At 40.8% G+C, this 27,353-nt stretch overlaps 1 protein-coding gene across 1 annotated transcript in view; it reads left to right on the top strand.

Moving 5' to 3' along the window:
- The window catches only part of arb2a (ARB2 cotranscriptional regulator A), a 167,595-nt gene that overhangs the window by 105,947 nt on the left and 34,295 nt on the right, over positions 1-27,353 (top strand). The window contains exon 10 of the mRNA XM_084946367.1: positions 3,005-3,089. Within this exon, the coding sequence (XP_084802493.1) occupies positions 3,005-3,089 (85 nt within the window). The remainder of the gene's footprint in view (positions 1-3,004; positions 3,090-27,353) is intronic.

The raw sequence follows: 27,353 nt of genomic DNA on the forward strand, positions 1-27,353 counted from the left end.
GAGTTTTTTTTTTTTTTTATTCTGCATTTTGCACAGTAGGAAGTGGTCATAAGTAATAATAAACTTTATATAGCACATTTGCAAATCATCAAAAACTGTTTCACAGGAGAAACAGAAAAAGAAAGAATATCGTTCAGCACGACCAGTTTTGTGGTGGGTCAGTGATGATTTGGGGAGATATATCCTTGGAGGGACACACAGACCTCTACAGGCTAAGCTGACTGCCATCAGTATGAACTCTTAAACCCTCTGTTAGAAATCTGTAAGTTGATCATTTTCATCTCCATCAAACAATGTGGCATCCTTTCATTCCTAACACATTACTAAGTCCACATCAATCTAAATATTCCAACTGGTAGTTGGCAAAGTTAGACTTCAAAAGATTTTCCCAAAGACTGAGCAAATGTGTATGTTCATAACCAGCATAAATCCAAGCATGCAAAGAAAAGCACATGCACAGAGTAGCAGAGGTTTGGGACAGCCAAATCTGTTTACATGTTTGTTTCTCTGTCTGCTTTTAGTTCAATGGCATCATTGATCGGTGGACGAGCTGCTTGAAGTGATGATGCTATGTGTCAGAGGCAGCCGATGTGATGTGCCATCCTTTTGTCATGTCGCCCTTCTCTAATCCCAGCCAGCAGGCCTTGCCTTTATGTGACTGCTGTTATGCCTGCGGTCTCCCACAGTACTGGGGCTTTGTGCTGTGTGTGTGTGCATTTATGCAAGAGTTTGTGTGCACATGTGTGTTGTTGCCTTGACAAATCTATTCAAACCTCAGCCTCCCTGCCTCCATTGGTGGTGGAGGTGTAGGGGAGGGAGGAGGGCCCTTTGAAAGACTCCCCTCCTTCCCTTCTCTCTAGCTGCCTTCAGCCCACTGCTCCACAGCCCAGCTGACATCTTCCTCCAGACAGACAGAATGAATTAAAGGAGATACAATGAGACACTTGATGTAGCAGTCAAGGAGCCCCACTGCTTCTGTGCTACTCTGCACCACTCTGCCCTCGAGCCCGGGCTCAGAGGAGAGCACATCTAGGGCAAACCAAAGGATCTAAAAATACACAATATGCCACTGTTTACCAAGATGACTTGTCATCTTCCCCCCAACACCAAGCCCTCCAGCCTCCCCCCCTTCATCCCCTCTCATCTCTTGGCTGATCTTTCTTCAACCTCTTTGGCTACTTTTATTCTCTATGCTTTCCAGTGGCTAGCATTTTTGATTGACAGGGCTAAAAATAAATGAAAAAGCACCAGAAAAGAGTAATTCAGGCATTCCTACCATTTAAGAGACACATTCAGTGATTGACTACTTTGGTTCATATGTAATCCATTCTTAAGAAAAACAAACTTTATTTCAATAACAGACTTTTCTGTAAATTTCCCAAATGAATATTTGCTACGGATTTATATGTTCCAGATGTTTCATCATGATTATCTCTTGTAATGAATTTCTATATTTCTCTATAAGCTTGCAGTAAATAAATCACAATGTACCCTCACTGCAGTATATGTCAAGCATATGATGAGAGATTTGCTTTGCCCTAGCTGCGCAGACTTTTTTCAACAAAAATAAACAGCAAAGAGGACCTCAGTTTGGATCAGATGTATTCAGTGTCTCTGCTTCGATGCAGTTTTAATATTCGTACAGAAACCAGAGAACTTGTAAAGACTATAGAACAGAATATATATCCACAAAAGTTATGTGTGTGCGTTTCGGTGATTGTGTTACGTAATTTAAATTGAAAGCATTTGCAGGGTTTGTCTGTTCTGTGAGTCTTGTTTTAGGTCTTTGGGAGTCGGCGTCACAGAGGGCAAAAATGCAAAAGCATGTGTGCGTCGGTGTGTGTGTGTGTATATTTTGAAGGGTTCACAACTCTACACATCTTCGTGGGAGACCCCTTGAAATGCAGTCACTGACCCACACACACAACCGCACGCGCGCACACAAGCACGTACAATACCGTAATGGCTGTCAGGGGGCCAGGGTGAAAGTAAACAAGGGCAGATAAGCAGTGATTCAGAAGGACACCAGCTGCACATTCTAATCTCTTTACATTTTCTCTTTCTTCTATTGAACTTTTATCTTATCTTGGGGGACGTCTTCTCTAAGCATTCCTTCTCAGCCTCCCTCTGTCTCTTTCTCCCTTTTCCCTTGTTTTTGTGCCTACCTTACAAGCCACAGCATACCAATCCACATTGCAGAGTCAAAAGGGAAAACAAACTTTGATGCGCTGTCATCCGCTGACCTGGAGAATGAAAACTTACAGCACTGAAAACTTAAGTTGCCTTATTCTGAAGCATTGATACTTTTGATTAATGGTACACGGGGCTTAAGACCTTATATGTCTAAAATAACCTGCAGTGGTAGGTAGAAAAAAAAGGGAGTGCCAGACAGATAGGAAGATGAAGACAGCATAAAGAAAAAAAAACGAATGAAGAGGTCTTCTCCTCTTTCTGACAGTAGAGTTGTCAACCACTGGGGTTGTGAGAGGAGTAGGGGTGTTTGCAGGGGGTTATGGGTCAGCAAGCTGGGCAGACACCCTCCCCCAGGGCACTCACTCATCCACTGTGGTAGAAGGCCTCAGCTCTCCACCACAAACAAACGCCAAGCTGTCTGAGCAACATGTCACTGAGCTTTTAATTGCTTGTTCCTGTCTCTCCTTCTCTTCCCCCACCTTACTCATCTACACACACACAGAAACACACACACTTTCTTGCGTACTGTCTTTCTGTTTGTTTCCAACCGCTTTCGCTCCTTTTTCAGTGTTTGGTTAGATGCTGTTGAAACAAAATAAAAACACACACCCATTATTAACAAGATTAAAGACTTAAATTTTGTACCAAATACTTTGCTTTTATATCTTCATCTTTTACAATAGTTTTCTCTGTGTCTGTGGAAGTAATAGTGGAAGAAACTGCTTGCTACATATTCATTACTCTCCACATGTCATATTTAATTCTTTTGAATGTCAAAGAGTTTAATTGTTTTATTTTTCTCTTTCTAAAGCACTGTCGTAACTGGGTATCAAGTCCAGAGCCCTTGGACATACCACTGGAGCCTATGATGCCAGACTGCCCCAGAGTCTCTGCAGGTACCAAAACTGTCTGTCCAAAAATATCAACAGTATTTCTCAGTGTCTGTGAATCACAGCATAATTGGGATCCCTTTCAATTTTATTAGATTTTGCTCATTATAAGGCTGTTGAACATTGAAGTATTGGGAGGCTCCTGGTTAAAATTTGACACACGTTTGCGAGCAGGAAACTGGATTGTGCCAATGTTAGAGAAGTCAAGTATATTTGTTTCTGCAGTAACAGTTAAAACAGAGACATGGTTTCTCTGGGTGGTATAGTGAGGTGTACTGAGAAACTAGTACATCGAGAGGGTTACAGACAACGATGCAATAATCTGTCCATTGATTTTAACACTTGTATATGTTGAAAGTCAGTTAAATATCTAGAAACCATAACCACAGATTATTTAGCATGAAAATTGAAGGTGGTTTTTTTCGTTCTATATCATTGGTTTAAATATAATGTGGAACTGTCACAGAGGATGTAATAGTGCAGCTTGGTATTTCTTTTAATAAAAAGCAATAAGGACTCATGCAGACTAAAAATAAACTCCTCAGTATTTGTGTATTTTTTCTTCAGTGATTTAAAGGAGTGGATCAGAATTCAGTCAGTTCAGTACGGTGTGTATTTAGCACATGTCCATGTTTGTGCGCATGTGTCTGGGTAATGGGTACATCTTAAATCTTAGTAGAACAGATTGAGTGTCATTGTTAGACAAACTGTGGAACTGAAGCAGTGGAAGATTATCTTGAAACACAAATAGAGAGGTTGTATCAGCAGCACTGCAGAAATTTTGCTATCTGAGTTCATTTCTGTTTTCATCTTCTTTGTGTCCCCCTCTTGCATTTTTTTTCCATCATCCATTCTGTCTCCTATATTCATTAATCCTTTCCTATGGTGTTTGGCTTCCTGTCCTTGTGCCCTCTCTGTGGTTGACTGGCCTTGATGATGTCACGTCCATCATGAGAATGTGTCCTTAATGTAGGATTAGGGATGAAAGCTGTAATCCTCAACATGACCGTTGATAAGAGATGATGATTGCAGCGTTGTTTGAAGAGTGACACACACACACAGGCATGCTTGCACAGTCCCACACATATGAAAAAAAGAAGGAAAGTCAAGCCTTAAGCAGGAAGCAATATATCTGTCGCAGGTATTAAAAACACCTGTTTTTGCTTTTTTACAGTGTTACACACAAACATACTCGAACGTTCACGTTCTTAGCTCTTCCCTCATTTCCATCTTTGCTCGGGATGCTCTGCTTTGTGATTTTATTCTCTTCAAAGATCCTCCCTGACATCATGGTGAATGTATAGGTCATCTTACACATGCTCCACATGTCTGTGAATACATCTCTAGCACTCCTATCTCATCTCGGCCACTAAAACGGCATGTTCCACATGGAGCTGTGTGGGTGGGTGGCCTTAACATCTTCGAGTGAATCAGCTCCTTGAAATGTCATCTAGCCTTCAATACAAACCTCATGCTGTATTTCATGCTCAAATGTCAGTTTTTTACTTTGATGATTTATGTCTCTTCTGCTCCTTCTCCGTGACTGCTGTCGGTCAAAAGACAGCAACAGTTGTGCCAAAATATTGAGGTCACCTTTTGAAACTGTTGGCATGCCTAACAATATCTAAACACAGACTTGTTTGACACGGCGTCCATCCATATGTATGCACTATTGACTTGTGCTCTATTGACTTTTGCTACTTTAAGCAAGCTGAAAAGATCTCGGTCTCTAGCCTGTTAACATAGCTGCCAACTCGGCTTGTCTCTGGTCTTTTAGTGGACACTTCTAATGTCAAAGGTTGGTTCAGTCATCTTTGTGTCCTTGGCAGCCTGGCAGGTTCACAAGCAGCAGCTATTGTGGTGAGAGTCACAGCAGAGCAACGGAGGTGACGAGGTTGAGAGAAGGTTGAAGGAAGGCTGTCAGGGCATCGTGGCCCAACACTTCAATCAGCAGTCACTCCTGCTACTACGACTGCCTTTGTTTGGGTTGCTATAGTATGGATATGTGTGTGTAGGTGTTGCTAATCAAGGTTGGAGATAAAACCTCTCAGCAACAGAAAACAGACCAGTGAATCCTTGTTATCATGCACGCACATGCATGTGCACATACGCAATGACAGACATCCCAATGTGAACCGCTGCTCTTCTACGTAGCCAGACCGAGGAAGCCCTGGGCCCTTGGCTGCTGCGGAGAATGGCGTATGATCACTCACTTAACAGACACACACGCACACACACACGCTAAGTGTAAGTGTAAGGGTATTGGTCAGGCAGCAAAATGGGAGAATGGGTTGAAGGGTGAGTCTTGCCGTTGCTCTTTTGCTCTCCTGCATCCATTCTTCTTTCTTAGCAATAAATAATTTTTCGAAGAAAGATAATTATTCTTGGTTTCACCCTTTATGTATCTACTCCTCTGCATACCTCTTGGCTCTCTGGAGAAATGAGGATCTGTTTTGATTCAGATTTTTTTTGGCAAAAGGAGCCTTGAAGGCATGTCTGCTATTCCTAAGCATCTGTGAAGCAATGCTGGTATACCATAATATGTTAATATTATATGTTAATGATAATCTTTGGGAGTCTTCACTAATATATCAATATCATTATCATTCGAAGAAAGCCTGGATCCATCCCCTTCTCCTTTGACTGTCTTGCTTTCCTCTTTCACTACCTTATTCTTTTCGTTATTTGTTTCTTTGCTTGTTTGTTTTGTTTTGGGGTTTTTGTTTGTTTTTTTAATTTGTTTTCTGTAAATTTTTGCTAAAGGAATTTGTTCCTCCTAAGAAGGTCGGTGCTCTGGCATTTGGCAGGGGCCTGGCACACTTGCAGAATTTTATCAGTTAGCAGCACACTGAACACAGGCTAAATATGCAGATAAAGTGGAACCAATCTCTTTCTGGAAAAGCTCCCTTTGTGTGTTTGCGCATGTGTGTTGGAGTAGAAGCAAGGCTGACAGAAATAAGTTGAGGAGTCGGGTGCTTGTTAATGTGGGGGTTGCAGAAGCCTTCCCAACATGTAATCATTCCAAACCTGCAAACCTGGACTGTTTAGATGCCAAGCAAAGGATACCGTTCAAAGTTGGAGAGAATGAGGGTGATCAGAAATAGATGGATAAAAAAAGAGCAAATACAGGAGAGTGTTACTTGTAATGGCTCTTCTATTTTTGTTGGGGGGTTGGGGGGTTGGGGGGGGGGGGGGGGTTTGCCTTGTTTGAAGTTTTTGGAGGGGGTTTTCTGAGACTGAAGATCATTCATTTATTAGTAAGGCTGTACTTTGGGAAAACCCCATTGCTATTAACACACCAATACATAAAAACACACACATGAACACACAACTTCCTCTTGGGTGATTATTCATTGTCCAAGCTGATTATTAATTACAAAGGGGGAGCTCTCTGAAGGTAAACACTGATTAATGGCTAACAAAAGTAAGTTAATGTCTTACCTGTACTTTAATTACCAACCATGCTCTAGTACAAGAGTCCCAGCACAATGCTGTAATTAACCATAATGGACTGCAGAATGGGACTCACTTTCATTTCCTGTATAACATATATATGCATTGGATGTATTTTTTTATTTTACTTTTGCTGTTAAAATCAAATATTAATTATTATTATCTGTATCATGAATTGTTACAGAAGTAAGAATTATTTTTGTGTGATGACAAGGGGGGACACTTTGAATTTTTTAAACTAATAATGTACTTAGACCCATAGACAAAAAATGAGTACTTTTAAATAAAAGTAGGCATGCTGACACATAATGTCAAGCTTTTATTGCAAATGTGTTTCATCCTGCTCTAGGTTTGACTTGACTGTAACCCTCACCTCCCTAATCCACGCATTGCTGACTGTGAAACACCTATAGCTGTCTCCACTTCTTCACCACACAAAAACATCAATCTGTCTCTCTCTCTCTTACACACACACACACACACACACACACACGCACACACACACGCACACACACACACACACACACACACACACACACACACACACACACACAGAGACAGTGTGTGATTGATATTTGTGTGAGCTGATTTGGGAAATTTAGACCCACTCAAATGAAGCTCACCTCCTCTAACCTCTGTTTTTTCAGCTTGGTAGGGTGGAAGTCCGCTGCCTTGGTAGAAGGTCACATGGAAGTGAATGTGTGTATCTTGTATATGTGTGTGTGTGCATGTATGTTTTACGAGTGTGTTTTCACATGCCTGTTTTCGTAGCCTCACTTGCACATTCTGTGTCAGAATTGCAGGATGTAGAGAGGTAAACTCAGGTGAACTGGATGCTAACCTCTGATCTGGATCCAGAGGGTCGGGGCATTGTCTGGGTCAAATCATTGCTAGACTAAATCATGATGATGTGGAAAATGCTGATGTCAGTGACTCACAAATGTATTTTTCTGTTTCAAAGTGTTCATATTGAATTTCTAACATATTGAATTCAGTATCATAAACTCTTTCAGATGATCAGAATACCAATTCATAAGACCATAAGCCTAAATAACAGATACATCTGACTGAAATTTGCCTGCATAACAGAGAGAAAGACAGCATGTCACATATCTTTTTTTTTTTCAAATGTTTACCCCCTTTTCATTCTTATATATCCTGTAATTTGTGTTGTGAGTACTCTAAAAGGACAGAATTAGTGTTTTTTGTTTTTCATTGGTACTGTCACGGTTTGGCAGGGCAAACCGTGGGGAAGTAGGGAAGGAGGACCCAGGCGCGGTGCTCTGTGTATAAGCAGTGCTTTTATTTACAGTGAATGGAACAATAACAGTAAATCCCCGTGCTCTCCCATGACTCCCATGTCGTGTCTTCTCAAAAAGTCCGTGCTCCGTGTTCTCCACTCTCGTGTGTCCACACACCCCGTGCTTACTGCCCTCCGCTGTTCCACGCTCCTCCTGAGGGGAAATAACAGAGGCAGCCGTCAAGACACTTAATTCCAGTAGGCATACACTCACAGACTTAACCAAGCTGAAGACTAACGTGGAGTCTCATGGAATGATCCCGCGTTGGTTGGAGCTCCATCGGTCTCCTAAATAGCTCCCCCGACGAGCCTGATCAGCAGCAGGTGTGTGTGGGGCTTCAGACGTGGCCAATCCTCTAGCAGGACCACGCCCATCAGGCCTGCAGGTGCTTGGCATCCACACACACATATATACGCACACATACCTACACACGCCTACACACGCCTACACATACAATAAGTGGAACACCGAACAGAAGCATAGACTTACAAATACATATCACAATAACAAGTCCATAACTGCTCAGGGATCCTGGGTCGCTCAGACCCAGGACCCTGACAGGTACTGATAATTGTATTTTACAACCATTAAAATTTTGATTTGAGAGAATCATGGTTAGAGAGAAAAATAAATCTCTTGTTTGGTCCTACAAATTTTTATTTGAGAGAGGGAAAAACTGGGTACGCCTTGTTTACATTTCCATTTTATTCAGATGAATTCTCAATATGAACAGTCAAAGTACAACAAAAGCACTGGTATGTTATGTAGGTGACATCTCACTAACATATCTGAGATATGATCAGGTATCATACTTCATCACTGAGGTTAAGAAAAACAGGTGATGCTTTCTTTTGCAATATACAATACAGACTCACTCTTTATATTTTGCACAATGTCCCAACTGTTTTGGAAAAGAGTTGTTATTCTACAAGCATGGTGTGTAAAATTACAAAATTACCTTAAAGACTGTCTCTCTTGCTCCTAAGCTTATATTAGTATTAGCCATGCTGTCATATGAATCTATGTCAGGCAACTTTTATTTGCAGTCACTTGACTATCACTTGGCTAGTATTAGCCTAATAGTGAAGCACGGTGATGGTAGCATTATGCCTTAGAGATACCTCTCTCCAACAGGGATGAGGAAACAGAACCAGGGATGAATTAATTCATTCCATTCTTTCTTTCGCAGTTTTATGAATACTGCTCTTGTCAGCTATTACATACATTTTGTATACATATTTGGAATAGGTATACGCAGTCGATAGATAAATGTATGGGACATATACTTGTACTCTGACAAGAGCTCATACCCTTTCATTTTTAAGCTACCGTAATTATGCTAACCACAAGCATGTCTGAAAAGCCCAGTCTGTGGTCTTCTATTCAACCCTACACTAGGTAAACTCTATCCAGAAGGCATTTTTTCTACTCCTTCTCTTACTCATACTCTACCCATCATCCCAGGAAGGAGAAGAAAGGAGAGAGACAAAAAGGGAAGGAGCCTGGCATGCATAAATGAAAGTTCAACAAGGTTCAATGAAACACTTATACAATTTGCCGCAATATAGTAGGGTTTTATAATCTCATTATCATCTTAGTGCCAGATTTGCCCATGAGGGCCGTTCCGTATTCAGTGTTATTAGCTCCTTAGATTTGTCCATTTGTCCTTCTGCTACTAGCCTTGCAGCCAATCACTGGGACAGAATCTCTAATAAATACCCCCTCCTTTTTGCTTTATCTCCACTTGCCTTACCTTCTACATTTTAATTTATGCCTTTTTTTTTAACTTTTATTTGCTATGGGGCACGCGCTAACTATTATTCTGGTAATTACTATATAAGTTTCTTCATGTGGTAGTAATTTCTCTGTAAAGACATCTGTATCTACTTTACAGTATCTTCACCTTTATCTTGTATACATTTGGATTTAAATTTTAATGTATGACTTCAAAACAACTTTTCATTTGAATTTAATCAGTAAGCTTCAAATGATTGTTTCCTTTCTGTATGTTTTGAATGAATGTTACATTTGTTTACTGTGATAGTGTTTTTAATCTTCTTTCCCAATCAAGGCTCTTTTTTCACTCTCTGATTATTCAGGGTCAGATGGGGGCGCTAATGTGCAGGATGCAGTAGAGCAGTCCACTGGCTGTATTTGAATTCCCAAGCCTCTTAGCTGATGTGGGCAGCGTCCATCCTTGGTCACTCAGGGCATCCCCAGATTAGTGCTTCATGGGCATGGATCTCATTTGCCCATATGGCCTTTTCTCAATGAGTCGATATAGGCTTTAATCCGCCCATGCCTTTATCCCTGACCTCGACATGTGGCAAACTACTTAGGAAAAAAAACACAAATTCTATATATACAACATGTGATCACTGCAGCATCAACAGGATCAAAAGTAAAGATCATGATGAAAAACTAATGCTAGTGTATTCCTGATCATCGGGAGCTGTATGGGTTTCTTGATACTTTTTGTGTTGGGAGTACTCAGAAAGTAGGGAATATGCTAAAAAATACTCTGGGTTCTTGCTTTGTCTGGAATTAATCCAATCAACCCCAAAGGGGGACAGTAAAGCCTAACCACTGCTAGCATTATGACTCTTAGCAATGCTAGCAGTGGTTAGGCTTTAATGCTAGCATTATGACTCTTAGCAACTTTCTTCATCCCACGTCTCCCAGTATTACTGTACAGTTATTAACAAAGCACACGTTTTTGTTAAATCCAGAAACATAAAAAAAGCAAATGGTGCCTAACCGGTCCAGGAGCTTGTTGACCCGGCGATGAGATAAACTGTGACACTTCATCCACTTTATGGTAGTCAACACAGAACCATATAGATCCATCTTTCTTTACCACAAGAACTATGGTGCTACACCACGTGCTGTCTGACTTTTCCATTAGCCAATTCTCTCTGAACACTTTGTGTTTTATGTACATGTGTATGTACCGTCATGCCAGGGCAGTTTCCAAATGATCCTCTATGAGGCTGGTACGGCCGGGCAGGGGGGAGAACACATCTGCAAAATATTGTTGCAATGCAGCAATGTCCGCTCTCGGGGCCTGTGTGAGAAGGCCATCACAATGGAGGCAGGCGGAATTTGGCACCTCCAGTCCCAACAAGGCTCACCAGAGAAACGGTTTTAGCCTCTCTCCGCACTTTCAGGAGGTTGAGGTGATATATTTGTGTGAGTCCTCCTCTGTCCGACTGTACCACTTCATAGTCTACATGTCCCACTCACTGTGTGACCACAAAGGGTCCTTTCCAGTTCCTTTCCACCGGTGGCTTCCTGCCGAAAAGTTACCTTAAAGGGAGAAAATCCTGGGGAACCTCCCACACTTCGAACAACAGAGGGTCTAACCAGCGATCTCAATTGCATTCATCCTCATGAATGAACTTATGAATCATGGATTTTAAAGTCTTATACAGCCTCTCCACCAGCCCGTCATTCTGAGGGTGGTGGACGGTGGTCCGAAAAGTTTTAATTCCAAGTCATTTGTACAGTTCTTTTAGTGTGTGAGACAAGAACAATGTGCCCTGGTCAATCACTATCTCTTTTGGGATGCTGACTCGGGAGACGAACTGAAACACCGTCTCCTCCTTCCCAGAGGAGACATATTTTTGTATGTCCCCATGTACACACTTGTCCTCCACCCACTCTGTCTCCAACAATGCCCTGGCCGAACCAGAGTTTGGTGGATCAAGGTCTGCGTGCATCCCGAGTCGACCATATCCTGGCGTGTATCCCCTAAACACCTTACAGGTATGGTGTACATCCTTCCTGGACTGGGGGAAGGTGTTGGAGGGCTGGTGACACGGACCACCTGCCCCACCTCCGTCAGCAGGCATTACTGGTGCCAGTCTATAGCTGCCTTCACCTCCAACACACCTGCATCAGCAATTGCAAGGCTCCCTGTGAGTTGGGGAAGCACCAAACCTCTCGTGGCAGCTGCTCTGCGGCCCACGAAGCTGTAGTGGTTCTGGGGAGCCTCCTCCTCAGGCCTGGGACTGGCCGACTCTGCTGCCTAGAGCCAGAGCAACCAGGTCCTCCAACTCTCTTGTCTGATCCTCGGCCTGATCCCATAGCCATTGGAGCTAACCTTGATGCAACGCCACCTGCTCCCGGTGCATGGTGGCCATTTCCGCCAGCAATGTTGCCAGTACTGCCACTGGCTGCACTGGTCATGGCTCATCCCGCAACTGGTTTTCGACACCACTGTGACACAATTGATCCATATGTACACACTGTTACAGGACTGATTATGTTTTATTTGACACTTTTTCAAGATCTCTGTGCAGCTTTTCAGACGACTTGTTCCCAGAACAGCCATCCTCTCTCCAATCCCAGCTGGCAACTGAAGTAGCAGGACTGATCACACCAATCAGTCCCAGCTGCTCTGCCACCAGAACCCACTGCCCCACCCTCCTCTGCAGCGGAGCCGTAGACCACACCCCCACCACACAAACCTTAGACAATGCAGTCAGACAAGCTGCGATAAAACCAAGATTCATCCATTGGATTGATAGATGGAGAAGCAGCATTTGTCACTCCAGAGAACATGTCTCCACTTCTTTTTACTGAGTCCAGGGGTGTCATGCTTTACACCACTGCATCTGGCACTTTGCATTGTGATTGATGAGGCTTGGATGCAGCTGCTTGGCCATGGAAAGTTATCCCATGAAGCTCTCTACGCACTGTTCTTGAGCTAATCTGAAGTCCACATGACGTTTGGAGGTCTGTAGTGATTGACTTACCTCCGTAAGCTATGTACCTCAACATCTGCTGACCCCCCTCTGTGATTATACGTGGCCTAGCGCTTCATGGCTGAGTTGCTATTGTTCTCGATCGCGTGCATTTTATCATAAAAATGGACTCTGGAGCATTTAGTAGTATGGAAATTTCACAACTGGACTTGCACAGGTGGCATTTCCAGCACGGTACCACACTGAAGACACTGAGCTCCTGAGAGCTCATTCTATATACCTTAAAGTTTTAGCAGTTAGCCAGCTTGCCGTAACGTAATATAAAGCAAGATGGTGCTGTATAGGCATGCAAAAAATGTACAACGTCGACGTAAAGCATTCAGAAGTTACAATAAATGTCACATGCGTCACATGGTTTGGACTTTCAAGGAAGAGCTGACAGTGAGGGTAGGGGCTAACATCAACTCTATCACAAAATACGTCAGATAATTTGGGTTTGAAAAGATTGATTTCTTGCGGCACCAGAATATAATTAGAGTTTTTGTCAAGTCTCCAAGCTCATCACGCCCCACAAAATTGATAAATACAGAAATTGGGAAGTTATGAGTAAACATCCCCTGGAGCCTACAGGTGGGTGCTGAGATGTTGAAGGGTTTGAAACAGCAGACAGGGCAGCAGGGAAACACTGACGAACATAAGAGACGATAAACTTTGTAACTTAAATAGTTAGCCAAAACGACATGGTGTTTTTCATATACGAAGTTAGAAAAGTGAAGCATGTTACATGATTGCAGTGCTGCTAGAGTTTCATGTCTGTTCATTTTATTCATCTGCATAGCTCTACTGAATCTTGTGTAAAAGAGCTCCAGACTAAGTCACCTACTATGTATAAGCACATAAGGCTTATAAGTCTATATATATATATATTACACTCATTGGTCAAAAGTACTGCCCATAATATTAAAGTGTTTCAGCAGGGTTATGGTAACCAGGCCACAGTACGTCAGGCTGAAGGACATCACGTCGGACACTGTGGTCAGCAGCACAGGAGCACCACAGGGAACTGTGCTGTCCCCACTTCTCTTCACCCTGTACACCTCTGACTTCTGCTATAACTCTGAATTATGCCACATTCAGAAGTTTGCAGACGACACGGCCATCATGGGGTGTATCTGGGATGACCAGGAAGAGGAGTACAGGAGCCTGGTGAGGAACTTTGTCACATGGAGTCACACAAACCACCTGCAACTCAACACTTCAAAGACCAAGGAACTGGTTGTGGATTTCGGGAGGTCCAGACCAGGTCCACTGCCAGTTCAGATAGAGGGAGAGGAGGTGGAGGTGGTCAACACATACAAGTACCTCGGGCTGTGGGTGGACAACAAACTGGACTGGTCATGCAACACGCAGAACCTGTATAAAAAAGGCCAAAGCCGACTGTACTTCCTCAGGAGGCTGAGGTCTTTCAACATCTGCAGGAAGCTCCTGAGGATGTTTTACCAGTCAGTGGTCGCAGGAGTCCTTTTCTATGGCGTGGTGTGCTGGGGGAGCAGCACAGCAAAGAGGGACTCATCCAGACTGGAGAAACTAATCAGGAAGGCTGGCTCTGTGGTCGGCATGAAGCTGGACACTCTGGTGACAGTGGCAGAGAAGAGGACCTTAAAGAAACTGATGGACATTATGAACAATGCCGGGCATCCTCTGCACACGGTCGTAAACAATCAGAGGAGCCTATTCAGCGACAGGCTGCTTCTCCCCAAGTCAAAAACCAACAGACTTAAAAACTCCTTTGTCCCACACACCATCAGACTGTTTAACTCCTCACTGGAGGGGAGAGGGAGGAGAAACAGGGGGACAAGGGAGGGCGGGAACAACTGAGTTGTAGGTGCTTTTCTACACTGTGCAATATTTGCAATATTTGTTTTTTGTTTTGTCTTTTTTTTTTTTTTTTTCTTATATTTGACTGTGCAATAACCACTGTGCAATATACTCACTCAAATGAGCAATCCTATTTATCCATATTGTATATTCTGCATATATATATGTGTATATGTGTATATATGGTGTATTTATTTATGCTTATATCCTTACTCTCTTTCCCCTTAATGTATCTGTAACATGCAACTTCTTTCGGTGCTTTGCTACTGGAAACTGAATTTCCCAGAGGAACCCACCCGAGGGATTAATAAAGTTTCATCTAATCTAATCTAATCTAATCTAATCTAATCTAATCTAAAAGAAGTACGGCTAGAACAACATAAGTACCATGATATCTCCTGTTCTTCTTTTTTCTTTCTTGTTGTACATGATCATAGAAGAGATCGAGATGGGGTTTTATTAGCTAATGCTAGCTAGCTTAGTTAGTGAAACCATTTTTTACTGTAGTGTGAAACGTTATGCAAATTTTTTCAAGCACAAAGGAGGGTCAAAACAAAATCCACTTACTTGCAGGGCTCGCAAAATCGCTAGCCCGACGTCCCGGGGCTAGCGATTTTTCCAGTTGGGTTACCAAAATCTCAGCCCTGCCCGTCGGGCTATCATAGGAAGGAAAAATATATGTCAATGCTTTTGCATTCTTTCGGAAATGTAGCTGGGTAATTATGTCATTGGCATCGGTGAGCCACTGTCAATGTGACATATTGAAATCGCGTTTGAATTTGTGCTTGTTTTTTGCTTTCACTTTGCAATCGCGCGAAATGTGTATAGAGATCGACAGTACTGATTGGTGAGTGACGATTAATTGCACACCAATTCCTCTGACATCGTCTTATCAATCGTTAGCTTACTATTCAAACATGACAAGTGAAATCTCCCGCAGCAAGCTTGAACATGTGAGAGGTTGATCGCGCAGAGAATCGCTGAGCGTTATGTGAGTGCGTGTGTAAATGCAGCAGGATATATATTTTAGTTCTGCTGAGCCAAATAAGACAGGTCAGGGTGAAGAAGTGACCACAAAACGGAAAAGTTATGACAAATCAGACTATAAGGCAAAATGAAAGTGCAGCTTTATGGTTTCATGGACAAAAGAATTTCTGTGGCTGCAATATGACAAGCTAAATAACCAGGGGTGCAAATAAGTGGTCCGCAGGTGTGCTTTCGCTGTCAAAATAAAAAACGCGCACAAGATAAGAAGTTGCAACGCGTGTTTGCGTACATAAGATTTTCTGGAGGAGGACAGACATTTGTTTAGAAATCTTAAAGATGTCGAAGAAGCAAGCTCCTTTAAGCAATTACTTTGGTGTTCCTCCACCTCCAAAGAAATGTCAGAAGGAATCCGAACCACAAAACAAGCGTGTATTCTCGGAAAAGTGGTTGCAGGAGGTGAGCTGGCTTCAAACAGATGATGAACGCACAGAGATTTGGTGCAGAATGTGCCGTGAAAATCCCACTCTAGCGGACAAAAACAGTGCCTTTTATATGGACGCAAACGCACGTTGCAACTTCTTATCTGGTGCGCGTCTTTTATTTTGACAGCGAATGCACCCCTGTAAATAACATAATGTTCTGCCGGGTGTGTTGTTGGTTTTCCCTCGATTTCTGAGTCAACAAATGCCTTTGTTACTGGGACCAGTAATTTTAAGAAAGACCCCCATTAGAACCCACGAGAAATGCAAGAAATGCATTATTGCAGTCTGCAATATCTTACCCAGAACAAACACCAATTGCAAATAACATACTAAAAATAAACCCAAAAAATCTGTTTAGAACAGCGTACTATGTTGCAAAGAGTGAACTAGCATTGGCAAAATTTAGCAGTATTTGCAAACTTCAAAAAGCAAATGGCCTAGATCTTGGTTCCACTTGCCTCTTACCCGTGACTGCAGTGGAAATTTCAAATTCAGGATCTGACACAGACTGATTCATGTCCTACACAGTTCTTACAAGTTCATAGAAATTTCTGTTCAATTAGAACCAAGTATTTGAGTTGATGATTGTAATTTGTGTTTCAACAATTTTTTCAACAATTTTTTGATTAAAGTTTTGTTTCCGTTACAATATTATACTTTAATGTATAATATTGTAACAAAACATCAATCAAAAAATTGCTCTCTTTTTTATTCGGGCTACTTAAATTTATTTTGGACCACCAAAAACTGAAGAGTCCCTGCCCAAAGGGCTACCAGGGATTTTGAAATTTTGCGAGCCCTGACTTGATAAACTGCTTTAGTGTACTTTAGTACAATATAACTGCACTAGATGCCCAGAACAGTGAAAATATTCCTTTCATTCGGTTGACTTAAAAAGAAGTTAGCAATAACTTTTTTTGCAGTCACCTTTGTCAGTGTGTTCATATTTAGAGCTTAACACTTGCATCTGTGTGCCATACCCTTTTGTGTACCTATGATATTTTGTGTGTGTTTGATTTCATATGTCCTCCATACATAAATAATCAGTTCAAATCCAGTAAAGGAATAAACTCAGTTTTGACATGAGTTTAACTATCATCTTATCATTACTTAGCTACAGTAGCAGGGGGTTGGTGGGGTGGGTTTAAATTTTATTTATTTATTTATTTTTGTTTTGTTTTGTTATTCTTAAAAAATCTGGTATATTTAATATATTACTCTGTTTTTAAACCTTTTTAAATGAGCCTTTTTAGATATGTTTTGGCATCACGTTTATCACCTGTCTTCTTTGGGCAGTTTTATTATAATTAACTGCTTAATATGGTTACTATAAATTGTTTAAAAATACACACAGATACAATAGAAATACACATAACTATTATTACAGAATTTTTAAAAAGTCATCCTTGAAAGTCCTTGAGACATAATCAGTTTCAAATTAGGTTTATTTGTCTTTTTCTGAGAAGAAAATTTAAGCTTATTTATATAATTATGTAAACAAAAGTGATGGTAGGTACAGTGGCTAACCAGATTTTGAGTATGCAGCGGTGACCTTGAATCCTTTGCTGTGTTCCACTTTGACAGATAAAAACTTTATTAACGACCCATCTTCAGGAGAGCAGACAAATCGCCCATGAAACCAGTGTGTTCTAGTATTAAAAGTATATGGCAATTAGAGGATGTTTTTTTTTTCTTCTTCACTGAAAGCACCAAGAAGAAGAAAGGGGTAATAAACACAGCTTGTTTGTGGCATAGCAAGCAGTAATTATGAAGTGCTCAGAGAGTTGTTGTGCTTATTGTGCCTGGGAGTAATGAGATAGGCTGTGTTGATCCCTAACTGATGCTATGGCTCCTAATCCTCAGCTCTCTTTTCCTGCTTCTCTTATTTATCCTCCAACATCCCTTTGACCGTCACTGGCTTGTCACTGCTCTGGGTTGCACCAAGCGAACTCTGACCTGCGTGTCAGCTGAGTTTTCAATGGTTTGAAAATGGTTTGGCATTGAGTTGAAGCACAAAGCAACAAATGAGTTATAAAGACCAGTGTGATATGTTTTTCTCAGTGCAAGCTTTTGTTTAACTACCAAACATGTTCATCTTTAAAACAATTGCCTTAACTTGCACTTGTGTTTTTTTATTATTCTTTCTAAGCCCGCATTTTCCCATTTGTCCCATTTCTCTTAAGTGGTCTTCCATGTTATGCTGACTGACATGCATATTTCTGGCCAAGCAACACATTTTGAAATCCTGTTATATAGTGTCTGTCTTCTCTGAAAGATTCTGGAATCGGACCAGTGTTACTGTCACTTTTTTTTCTTTATCTCTTCACTTTCTTTTTTGGACTTATTTTTCTGAAACTCAAAGGTTACCTCTCCTGACACCTCCTAAATCTGTGATTTGTGACCGGTAATCTTTATCAATGTGGTTTTGTGGTGTGAGCCCTTAGATTTGAGTGGAGTCTTACGGGCACACATTCCTACTCACACAGAAACTCACTTATGTATATCCCCCCAAGATGAAGAATGCTGTGTGTACAACCATGTTATCAGGGTGACCTAGAGACAGACTGGTTATCACCTCTTTGAGCCTCTCAGGGCTAAACCACAGAGCCAGCAGAAAAACACCACTCCTGCCTTCTCTGTCTGTGTGCTGGTCAGTCACTATGTCCATCTACTGCAGCGCACAGTTCCTATCTAATCAACATAGACAGGACACTCGTCCACATAGACAAAAGCAAAACCTGCATGTATGCTCACAGATTCACAGGCACCCTCAGAAATAGCCCTACAAATGTATACACACACAGTGCCACACACACACACACACACACACGTACTACATGCTGATAATCAGTAGGAAACTCATACTGATCTGGGTCCTCTGGATTTCCAGATATAACTAGTTCTAGTGAGACCTAACATTGGGTGGTGCACATGCCACCAGAAAGTTTGATAAGCTGGCCTTTTGACAGAAAGTAAATAGATGGGGTATACACATTTTTGATTTTCATTTTGTGCAGCTGTGACACACTGGCTATTCTCTAATTAGTGCCGCTCTGTCACTTTTTCAGATCCTATCAGACTTCACAGCCAAAGTCTACTTTTTAAAATTAAATGTATTGTGAGGCATAAATTCCAGACCTTCTGATGGTGCAAAGTATAGTTTATATATCAAATATCAATATCAAAAAGAAAAGGAGTAGAGGAGAGGTGAGGTGAGGTGAGGTGAGGTGAGAAAAGAGCTTTAACGATGAGAGAAAGTACTACAGACAGATGGTTAAAGGAGTCTAGGTTATAGCTTTGGCCAAATAGCAAACCCCCAAACGTAGTTAGCTATTGCAGGACCTGGAGAATTTTAAGGTAGAACCATATTGAAGTAATATGTGCACAATGTTTGTTTGTTTTGTTTTTGTGATTTCAGCTATTTGGGAAAATGTACATTTTTTGTTTGATCGAAGGTTGACAGGGGGTTTGCCGAATTACCTCTAGGACTAGAAGTAGTTCTACTCGCCTAAGGTAATTCCCAACCCACCCTAAAAAAAGGCTAAAAAAAAAAATCCTCATTCCATGCATAGAGGTTTTCTCTGGATTTCTCCGAATCTTTTAATGATCTTCTTAATGTGTCATGATGATCATTGAAATCCTAGGTAATGTTACTTTCAAATGTATTTCCAATGTATTTCAATCTATTTTCATCAAATAAAAAAAGTGTCATCTGTTGTTAAAAAGGCATTAAGGTTTCTCAGTTTCAACCTACTAATTTTAGGTAAGTATAGGATGTAGATGATTTGGCAATCATAGCTTTCTGGTTTTGTTTACATTTCTCAGTGTCCCAACAAAGTAGATGAAAAGTTTAGGCTTACACTTCATGTCAGAAACACTTCATGACTGTTAAGTGAGGTTGGCACCAGCTGCTGGAGCAGCGTTGTGGAGAATGGAAGGGAATGAATTGCCTTTGGCACCAGGCTGCTATCAGGTAGTAATTAGTATAGCTAACATCCCAGATGAAGGAGTCAAGTCTAGGTCAGGGTAAAAAACTTCAAGGTTCTTAGTAGGTAAGGGTTGGAGGTCATGCCTCCCACCCTAACAGAATATTAGCTCATGCCATGCCTGGTCAAATTTGCTGAAACGTCTATTGGCCTTTGACCTTAAGGTGTTGCAGGCAGTCACATGTCAGGTTAGTTCCTGTGGACAATGTTGAATGTGTTCTTATTAGATTGCCCTTGTAGTTCCTACTCAGGACCTGTCTAACCCTGGCGAGAGCTGAGATTTAGTCTTATACACGATGAAACTTTTGACATAGATGTTACCTTACAGCTTAAAGCCATGCTTGGCATTCCAGCCCTGCTGTGGCCCCAGGATCAACCTTTTTCTGTCACACAGATATGTCTTTGAGGAATCAACAGAGAAATGAATGCATGTATGGATGAACGGCTGGATAAGAGAAAGATTGTTTTGTTTCACATTCTAGAAATCACAGTATAATCTTTTTCATATATCTGGCGAGAAAATTCTGATGAATGTATGTGTGTATAGATGGTTGCGGGGGTCACTGTACTCAGTCCTGGTTCCTTAAAAGACCTCTAATCCTCTAATGCAACCATAATCTCCTTTAATACGTTGAATATTAGTCGACAAATCACATGATAATAAAGTGGTATGAAAATGTTTCTTTTGAATGACAGGGTATACGAAGGATTTAACCTGAAGGTCTAATCGTAAACACTCAGGACTTGTTATGTTGACCATGTCAAAGGGTTTATGTTTGCTGTTGGCCTGTAGCCTTCAAACAGCTGGAGCTGAACCTCACCAGCCAAATTAAATTGCCACCACTGATAAATAAAAACAGATTTTAGTCACTATAGACTGTTTTTTTTTTCTGAATGCATGTATTTACTATTTATGATCATATTTTATAAATATTAATCAGGGATTTACGTCTTTTTTATGTACCGAATACTTTCCTTTGAATAACTTCGTTCTCTGAGGAATTAAGATAAACAAGGTTCTATTCATATAAAAAAAGAGAAAAGGTTTGAACTATGCGAACTTTGGTGCATTTTACTCATCCGGTTTGCTTCTTGTGGTGCTCTTCGTCTCTTGAATCCTGGCCTACTTTCTGTATCATGTTTTTGGAAAACATGAGCTAAGCTGCAGTGCACAAACCAAACAGCCATTAGATCGCTGCACAGTATGCCTGACCTCTGACCAGCTAAGCCCCTGCCCTTCCCCCTGGTAAACCCCTTTTCCCCACCGCCCCCACACCTGCCTCATGCCCTGACCCATCCTTTCTTGGAAATTATATTATGGTGTTTGGATCATCCTGCTCGTCTTCCTCCGTACTGTAATCATATTTGCTTTGTCATGTGTGGCTGTTCGCAGACGGTGTGTGTGTGTGCGTGTGACGCCCAGCTCATTTACAGCTGTTGGGAGCTCACTGGTCCTATTTTCTCTTTGACACATCCCTGAGACGGTTGTCTTGCCCAAACATACACATGTGGCTACACATGGGTGACATGTTTATCAGTGGTCTAAGGTGTACTCCTCCATCCTTTACTTACTGGCTTTAATGATCTTCCTTCATTCAACCATCATTTGACTTGTCATAATGAAAATGTTAACCGGAATGACTGAATAAGTGTAAAATGTTGCGTCTCGGACAAAAAGAGGGAGAGAAAGCACAGCAGGGTGAGAGGTCCTTGGCAGCAGTCCAACAGTTGGCGTCTCGGTGTCCACATTTAGTTCCAGCTGAGTGCCCACAGCGGGCATGACTGTGCTTCCTTCACTCTGACCCCTCGACAGAGGACTGTGGCTTGCCTATTTCCACGATCCCATTTGATTTTCTGCTTTTTTCTTCTTCTGTCTTTGTGTTTTGAAAGTGGCTTGACAACAGCCATTTTCCTGAGATTTTAGAATTGATTTGTCTAAGCAATGGGAAAGGTTTACAGTTGGACAAAATCTTAGAAGCTCTTTAAAAAAATCTTAAAACAATATTATTTTACTTTATCTTTAAAAAAAATTGTAAAATCATTTGTATCTATCAAATATCTAATATTTAAATTCAACTTATGTAACTTATGTACTTTTTTTTTTGCTCCCATGTAAAATGATTTAATTTTTGGGTACTGAGCAATTTGTTGATTATAGAGAAACCAAAAAACATTTTAACTTTAACTTAACATGTCGAGGAGCTTATATTGAATTTGGTTTAAATGTTGTAATTAGATTACAATTACAATACAATATATAGTTCCCAGAATTCGATTATTTAAAAAAAGTTTCGTTTTGCTAAATGTGGTGATTAACATGTTTAGTTTTTATTTTTATGATTGGCAGCCACTTGAAGTCACACTGAATGGAAATCAGGCAGTTCTCTCTTGTTTTTCCAATAGTTTTTTTTCCCAATACAGTTGAGAAATTTTTATGCACTTCTGCACTTGACAATTTTAGAAAATGTTAGGGGTTTTTTTGTGTGGGGGGGGGAATCACACTATCAGGTGTTGTGTGTTCATGTGAAGAAAGCTCCAGTGACAAAGCCTCGGCATATTCTTGGAAGACAAACTCCATCGCTTTTATTCTCATATTTCTTTGGTACATAATCAAGTCTCTTGCTTAACCTTAGGTCCCGCTTATCTTAACTTTTCCAATTTCTCATCATTTTTGTCTTTTTTTTTCTTTACTCAGATCCTTAATAATATTATTACTTGAGATTTGTAAACTTTTTAATTGCTCATGTCAAAATTCAAAGTCTAAATATTTTGCTTTTTTCCATCTCCAGCCTCTTTGTTTGTCTTCTTTGGCTGACATTATGTGATTTATTTATTTATGTATTTATTTTTACACAAGGCATTGCTCTTAACATTTGTATAATGTAATGCAATGAAAATTTCAAAGGCAAGAATTTAAAATTTTACAAAATTGTTAATTGAATAAATTATCAATGCCTGTACTACAACTTAAGTATTCATCTGATAGATATGAAGCTAAACACCCATAATATCTAAACGGCACTGCATTTCCTGCTAAGTAAGACAAATAACAACAAGTCAGACCAATAAATAGGTACATATATAAATCTTTAAAAAAAAATCAGGCTTACATGTGAGATTTTCAGTTTTTGACTGATTTTCATATTTCTGTTGGCTAACTGTCTTTGTATGCTGTAATTGTATGCTGTTGTTGTTCTTGTGTCACACTAACTAACTTAATTAATACTGATTAAATGCTTGAAATAATACAGTTCACAAAGTGATTTCATTTGCAAATAAAAACAGCTACCTGTTTTCCATAATCTCTCCTTTGCCTAGTTTAGCTTTTCTTAAAATTCAAAGTCCATAATTTTAATTTCAAATAGTTTGTCTCTGCTTTTAGAGATGCCTGTTGTATTGTTGCACAGATGTTGAAGAAAGTGGGCGCAGGGCCAAACTGTGAAGAGTCAATAGCTGTTATATGGGTAGACTTACAGACATCACATTTGGGGAGGCATAATGAATTGCACATGTGTTGATCTTAATGGGAAATACTTCTATGATACAGGAGTCATTTACAGAAAAAGAATCACTGGGATAGAGAGGATTGAAAAGGTGGAGGTGAGGTTTCTGGCAGCGTGAGGGGCCAAACATGTTTGTGTAGACTTGCAGATAGTAGGATCAAGATTGGGTATTGATGAGATAGGGAGCCTGCTGACTGAGTCACAGAAGCTTGAAATAAACTGTCGAAGGCACACGGCCAGTCATTACAGTGAAGCCGCCTGGCCCTGCTCAACCTTGAGCCAGTCGATAAGCTATTATAACCATGCAAATTGCGGCCAAATCAGAGACCTGACATATTGGTATTATATTCCTGTGCAGCCACTGGGTTATGCATCATTATTGGGATCCAGTAACAATATGTATTATGTTCCCTTGTTGTTCAGTGTGTCGACTCATGAGCAGAAAATACTGCCAGTAGGACAATATTGTCGTGCACATGTTTTGGCAACACTGAATTGTTTTCATAGAGGGCACAAAATGAACACCCTGATATGTTTCGACGTTTCACACTCATGTGCCATTTCTCTCTCTCTTTTTTTTTTTTTAAGTCCTTGCTCTTCATCTGACTCCACCCGTAGCCCGCTCTGCCTACCCTAACATCCAACCCTCCCACCCTGTTACCTCTCGCATTTTCTCTGTTTCTCTTCTTTCAGCGGGACGGCAGTCTGCCAGGTCATTTACTCTCAGTGACAGTGTGACGCATCCAGCAGGCTAGCGTTTGGATGATGTAATTTGGGCTAAAGGCTATGTAAACACTGCTGTGACCTTGGTTTTAGATTTGTCAATAGGGTTGGGTTGGAGAACAGAGAAGAGGATTGTGTGGGACTGAAAGAAACGTGTCTTGGCTATGATAGTTGGAAATCTCTAGCTGGCTGACTGTTCCGATAACCTAAGATACCTTAGCCTTACCTCTGACATAACCTAGACTCCTTTAACCATCTGTCTGTAGTACTTTCTCTCATCGTTAAAGCTCTTTTCTGACCTCTACTCCTTCTTTTTGATATTGATATTTGATATCTTGAAAACTAGTTGTTGTCCTACCTTCATGTTCTCTGTACACTTTGTCTTTTCTCTGACCTTATGCATATTTTATTTGGTAGTAGGGTTTCTGCCCTTCTCTAGGCAACTTCACTGCCATGGTGCTTTTCTCTGTTCCTGCTTTCATCTGTCCTATGCTGATCTTCGTGAGCTCCAGAGGTCAACACAAGTAAACACTGGCCGCCAGCCCAGACAACACAGAACTATTGATCTGGTTTGGTTAGAAAGGTGATGTGTTTCCTGGTGCGTCTTGATAAGGGTTATGAGCTCCAGGTCTAGAGTACACCATCCTGAATCCTTAATTTGGGAGAGATTAGAAAAACTGGAGCATAAGCTAACAGTCACTTAATGTTATGTCAGGTTTTTCCAGGACTAACAAAGCACTTGGTGTGAGATAACTTACCTAGTAAGCATAATAAGCATCTAATGGGTTGATGACAAGACCTATTGGTTTTATGAACATATGAGTCTGCATTTGCTCTTCTGTTTGACAACCATACTTACTGCTAGCAGCCAGATGCTGCTAATCAAACAGTTTGGCAGTTTGTAGGACTGGAGCATTCAGGTGTGTGTTAACACAGTGTCGTGAAGGAGAAACACAAGGAATTATCTTAAAGAAGCAATTGTTGTTCTCCATTATTCTTTGAAGGGTTATAAGGTTATTTCCAAACAATTTGAAATCCATCATTTTACACCGGGAAAGATAATTCACAAGTGGAAAACATTCAAGATAGCTGCCAATCTTCTCAGGAGTGGACATCCCTTCAAATTCACCCTAAGGTCAGACTGTGAAATATTCAGAGGAATTGCAAGAAACCCAAGAGCTATGTCTTGGAGTCTACAGGTCAGTTGGCATGTTAACGATCTCAACAAGTATGGCTTGTTTGGAAAGGTTGCCAGGAGAAAGTCATTTGGTCTAAAAAAAAAAAAAATATGGCAACTTGGAACAGCTTTCAAAGTTGCATCTGAACAAATCACATAAGTTCTGGAAAATTATTCTTTGGACAGATGTTTTGTATCTAAAGTTGATCACGAGCTCCTTTGTGTACCAAAGTAACTCTGGAGTCAGATGTGATCTGTCCCACAGCCTGCAAACTTGGGCCAAAATCTCTTCATGACTCTATGACTGATAAAGTCATGCAGAAAACTATAACTTCAATAATTGCTAACCATTACTTCAAATTACTGCTGCTAACAGTAGTTGTACAAGCTACCGGATCATGTGGTGTACTTACCCTTACACACTGCTTCAAAATTTTGGCTTACTATACAGTGGTCCCTCGCTATAACCTGGTTCACTTTTTGCGGCCTTGCTGTTTCGCGGATTTTTTTTGTGCAATTTTGCATGCTTTTCTTTCTTTTCTTTTTTTTAACAGCGCATTGTGTTCTGCATCCTGATCAGCCGTTGACCATTGTCAATCAGTCTCCTCCGTGCCGTGTCTCTTTTACAGTACAGAATGACTTCAGCTTGTCAAATTTACATAAATCTTCAAACGCTAGCAGTGTGACTCTGAAGTGCTGTACTGTATGTTTGTAAGTTCTCTCCCCAACAAACATAACAATGTCGACGAAATGTTTTGCACCATCAAAGGCACCTGCGGTAGCATCCAAAAGGCAGAGGAAGATGCTAACCATCACATAAAAAGTTGACTTCTGGACATACTAAACGAAGGTAGAAGTCACTGTAATTTTCGGACCATTAGGCACACCGGATTATGAGGCGCATTAAGCGAAATAAAACAGTCAGATGAGTCAAACTTTACTCAACTCATTCTCCTTGCTTCCTCTACTTCCGTACCATTGATTCATTAATGTTGAATTCTCTGGCAGCTGCTCTATTCCCATGTTCTGGACCTGAAAACAGGGTTTGATCTTTGGTTTCATTCTATAATACCGGACTTATTTTTCTACGAAGATTTGAACTTTGAGGGTGTTTAAACAGGAGAGAAAAGTGTGAAAATGTTCATGCCTGTCTGAGAAAAGTGTATAAAGTGTGTAGTGAGGGATTTTACAGCCTTAAAACATCTATAATAATTGTAAAAAATAAAGGTGGCTACTTTGCGGATTTCACCTATCGCGGGTTATTTTTAGAATGTAACTCCCGCGATAAACGAGGTACCACTGTATATTAAATAAATACTGACATGGTATAACCTTAGAAATAAAAGATGGTGTACTTTCATTTTCATGACTGTGTATGAGGGGTGGGTAGGGTGACAGACTTCAGCTGTGCTGAGGCAGTTATAGAAGCGAAGAGTTGCTGAAGGGTCAGTCATATCTGTTGAGCCTTAGCTTATGCATTTTGTTGCTTCATGGAAAGCCAAAGACACCTGTCTTAAGCTCATCTTCTCTGATCACCGTCTTTCAAGTGGGTGGAATCTACTTGTTTAACAGAGTGAGCCCCATATATCTATGCATCCTGCATCTCATAGCAAGAGGCTTCCTGGCTCAAACCTACCAGCCAGCTGGAGCCTTTCTATGTGCACTTTTCTTGTGCTCCCTTGTACCTGTGTGGGTTGTCTCCCACAAGTAACATATGTGCCATAGATTGTAATTTGAGGTCTTCACATAAAATGCAGACATTTTATTTGAAGACATTTGTCTACCCTGTGGTGTGATTGGCAAGGGTCAGCATCATTGTGTTAACCCACACTGAGTAAATAGTAAGGTTATGGCCATTGTGTCTTTAAAATATATAGACCTACGGGATTAAGACAAAAGCGTTAAATATCAGACGCTTATTGACCATTTGATGCTGATATTTGGGGATGTATAAATATGTTACACCAAGTGCTGCACGCAGTAGCTCGCAGATGGGCAGTGATTAATCAGAGAGGTAACTGTGAAGTAGTTTGCAATTAGACGAGAAAGCTCTGAGGCATGCTAATTGAATCAG

Source organism: Perissodus microlepis, chromosome 12 (genome assembly GCF_051167445.1).
Source record: "Perissodus microlepis isolate ML-2025 ecotype Zambia chromosome 12, ASM5116744v1, whole genome shotgun sequence".
Classification (NCBI taxonomy): Eukaryota; Metazoa; Chordata; class Actinopteri; order Cichliformes; family Cichlidae; genus Perissodus; species Perissodus microlepis.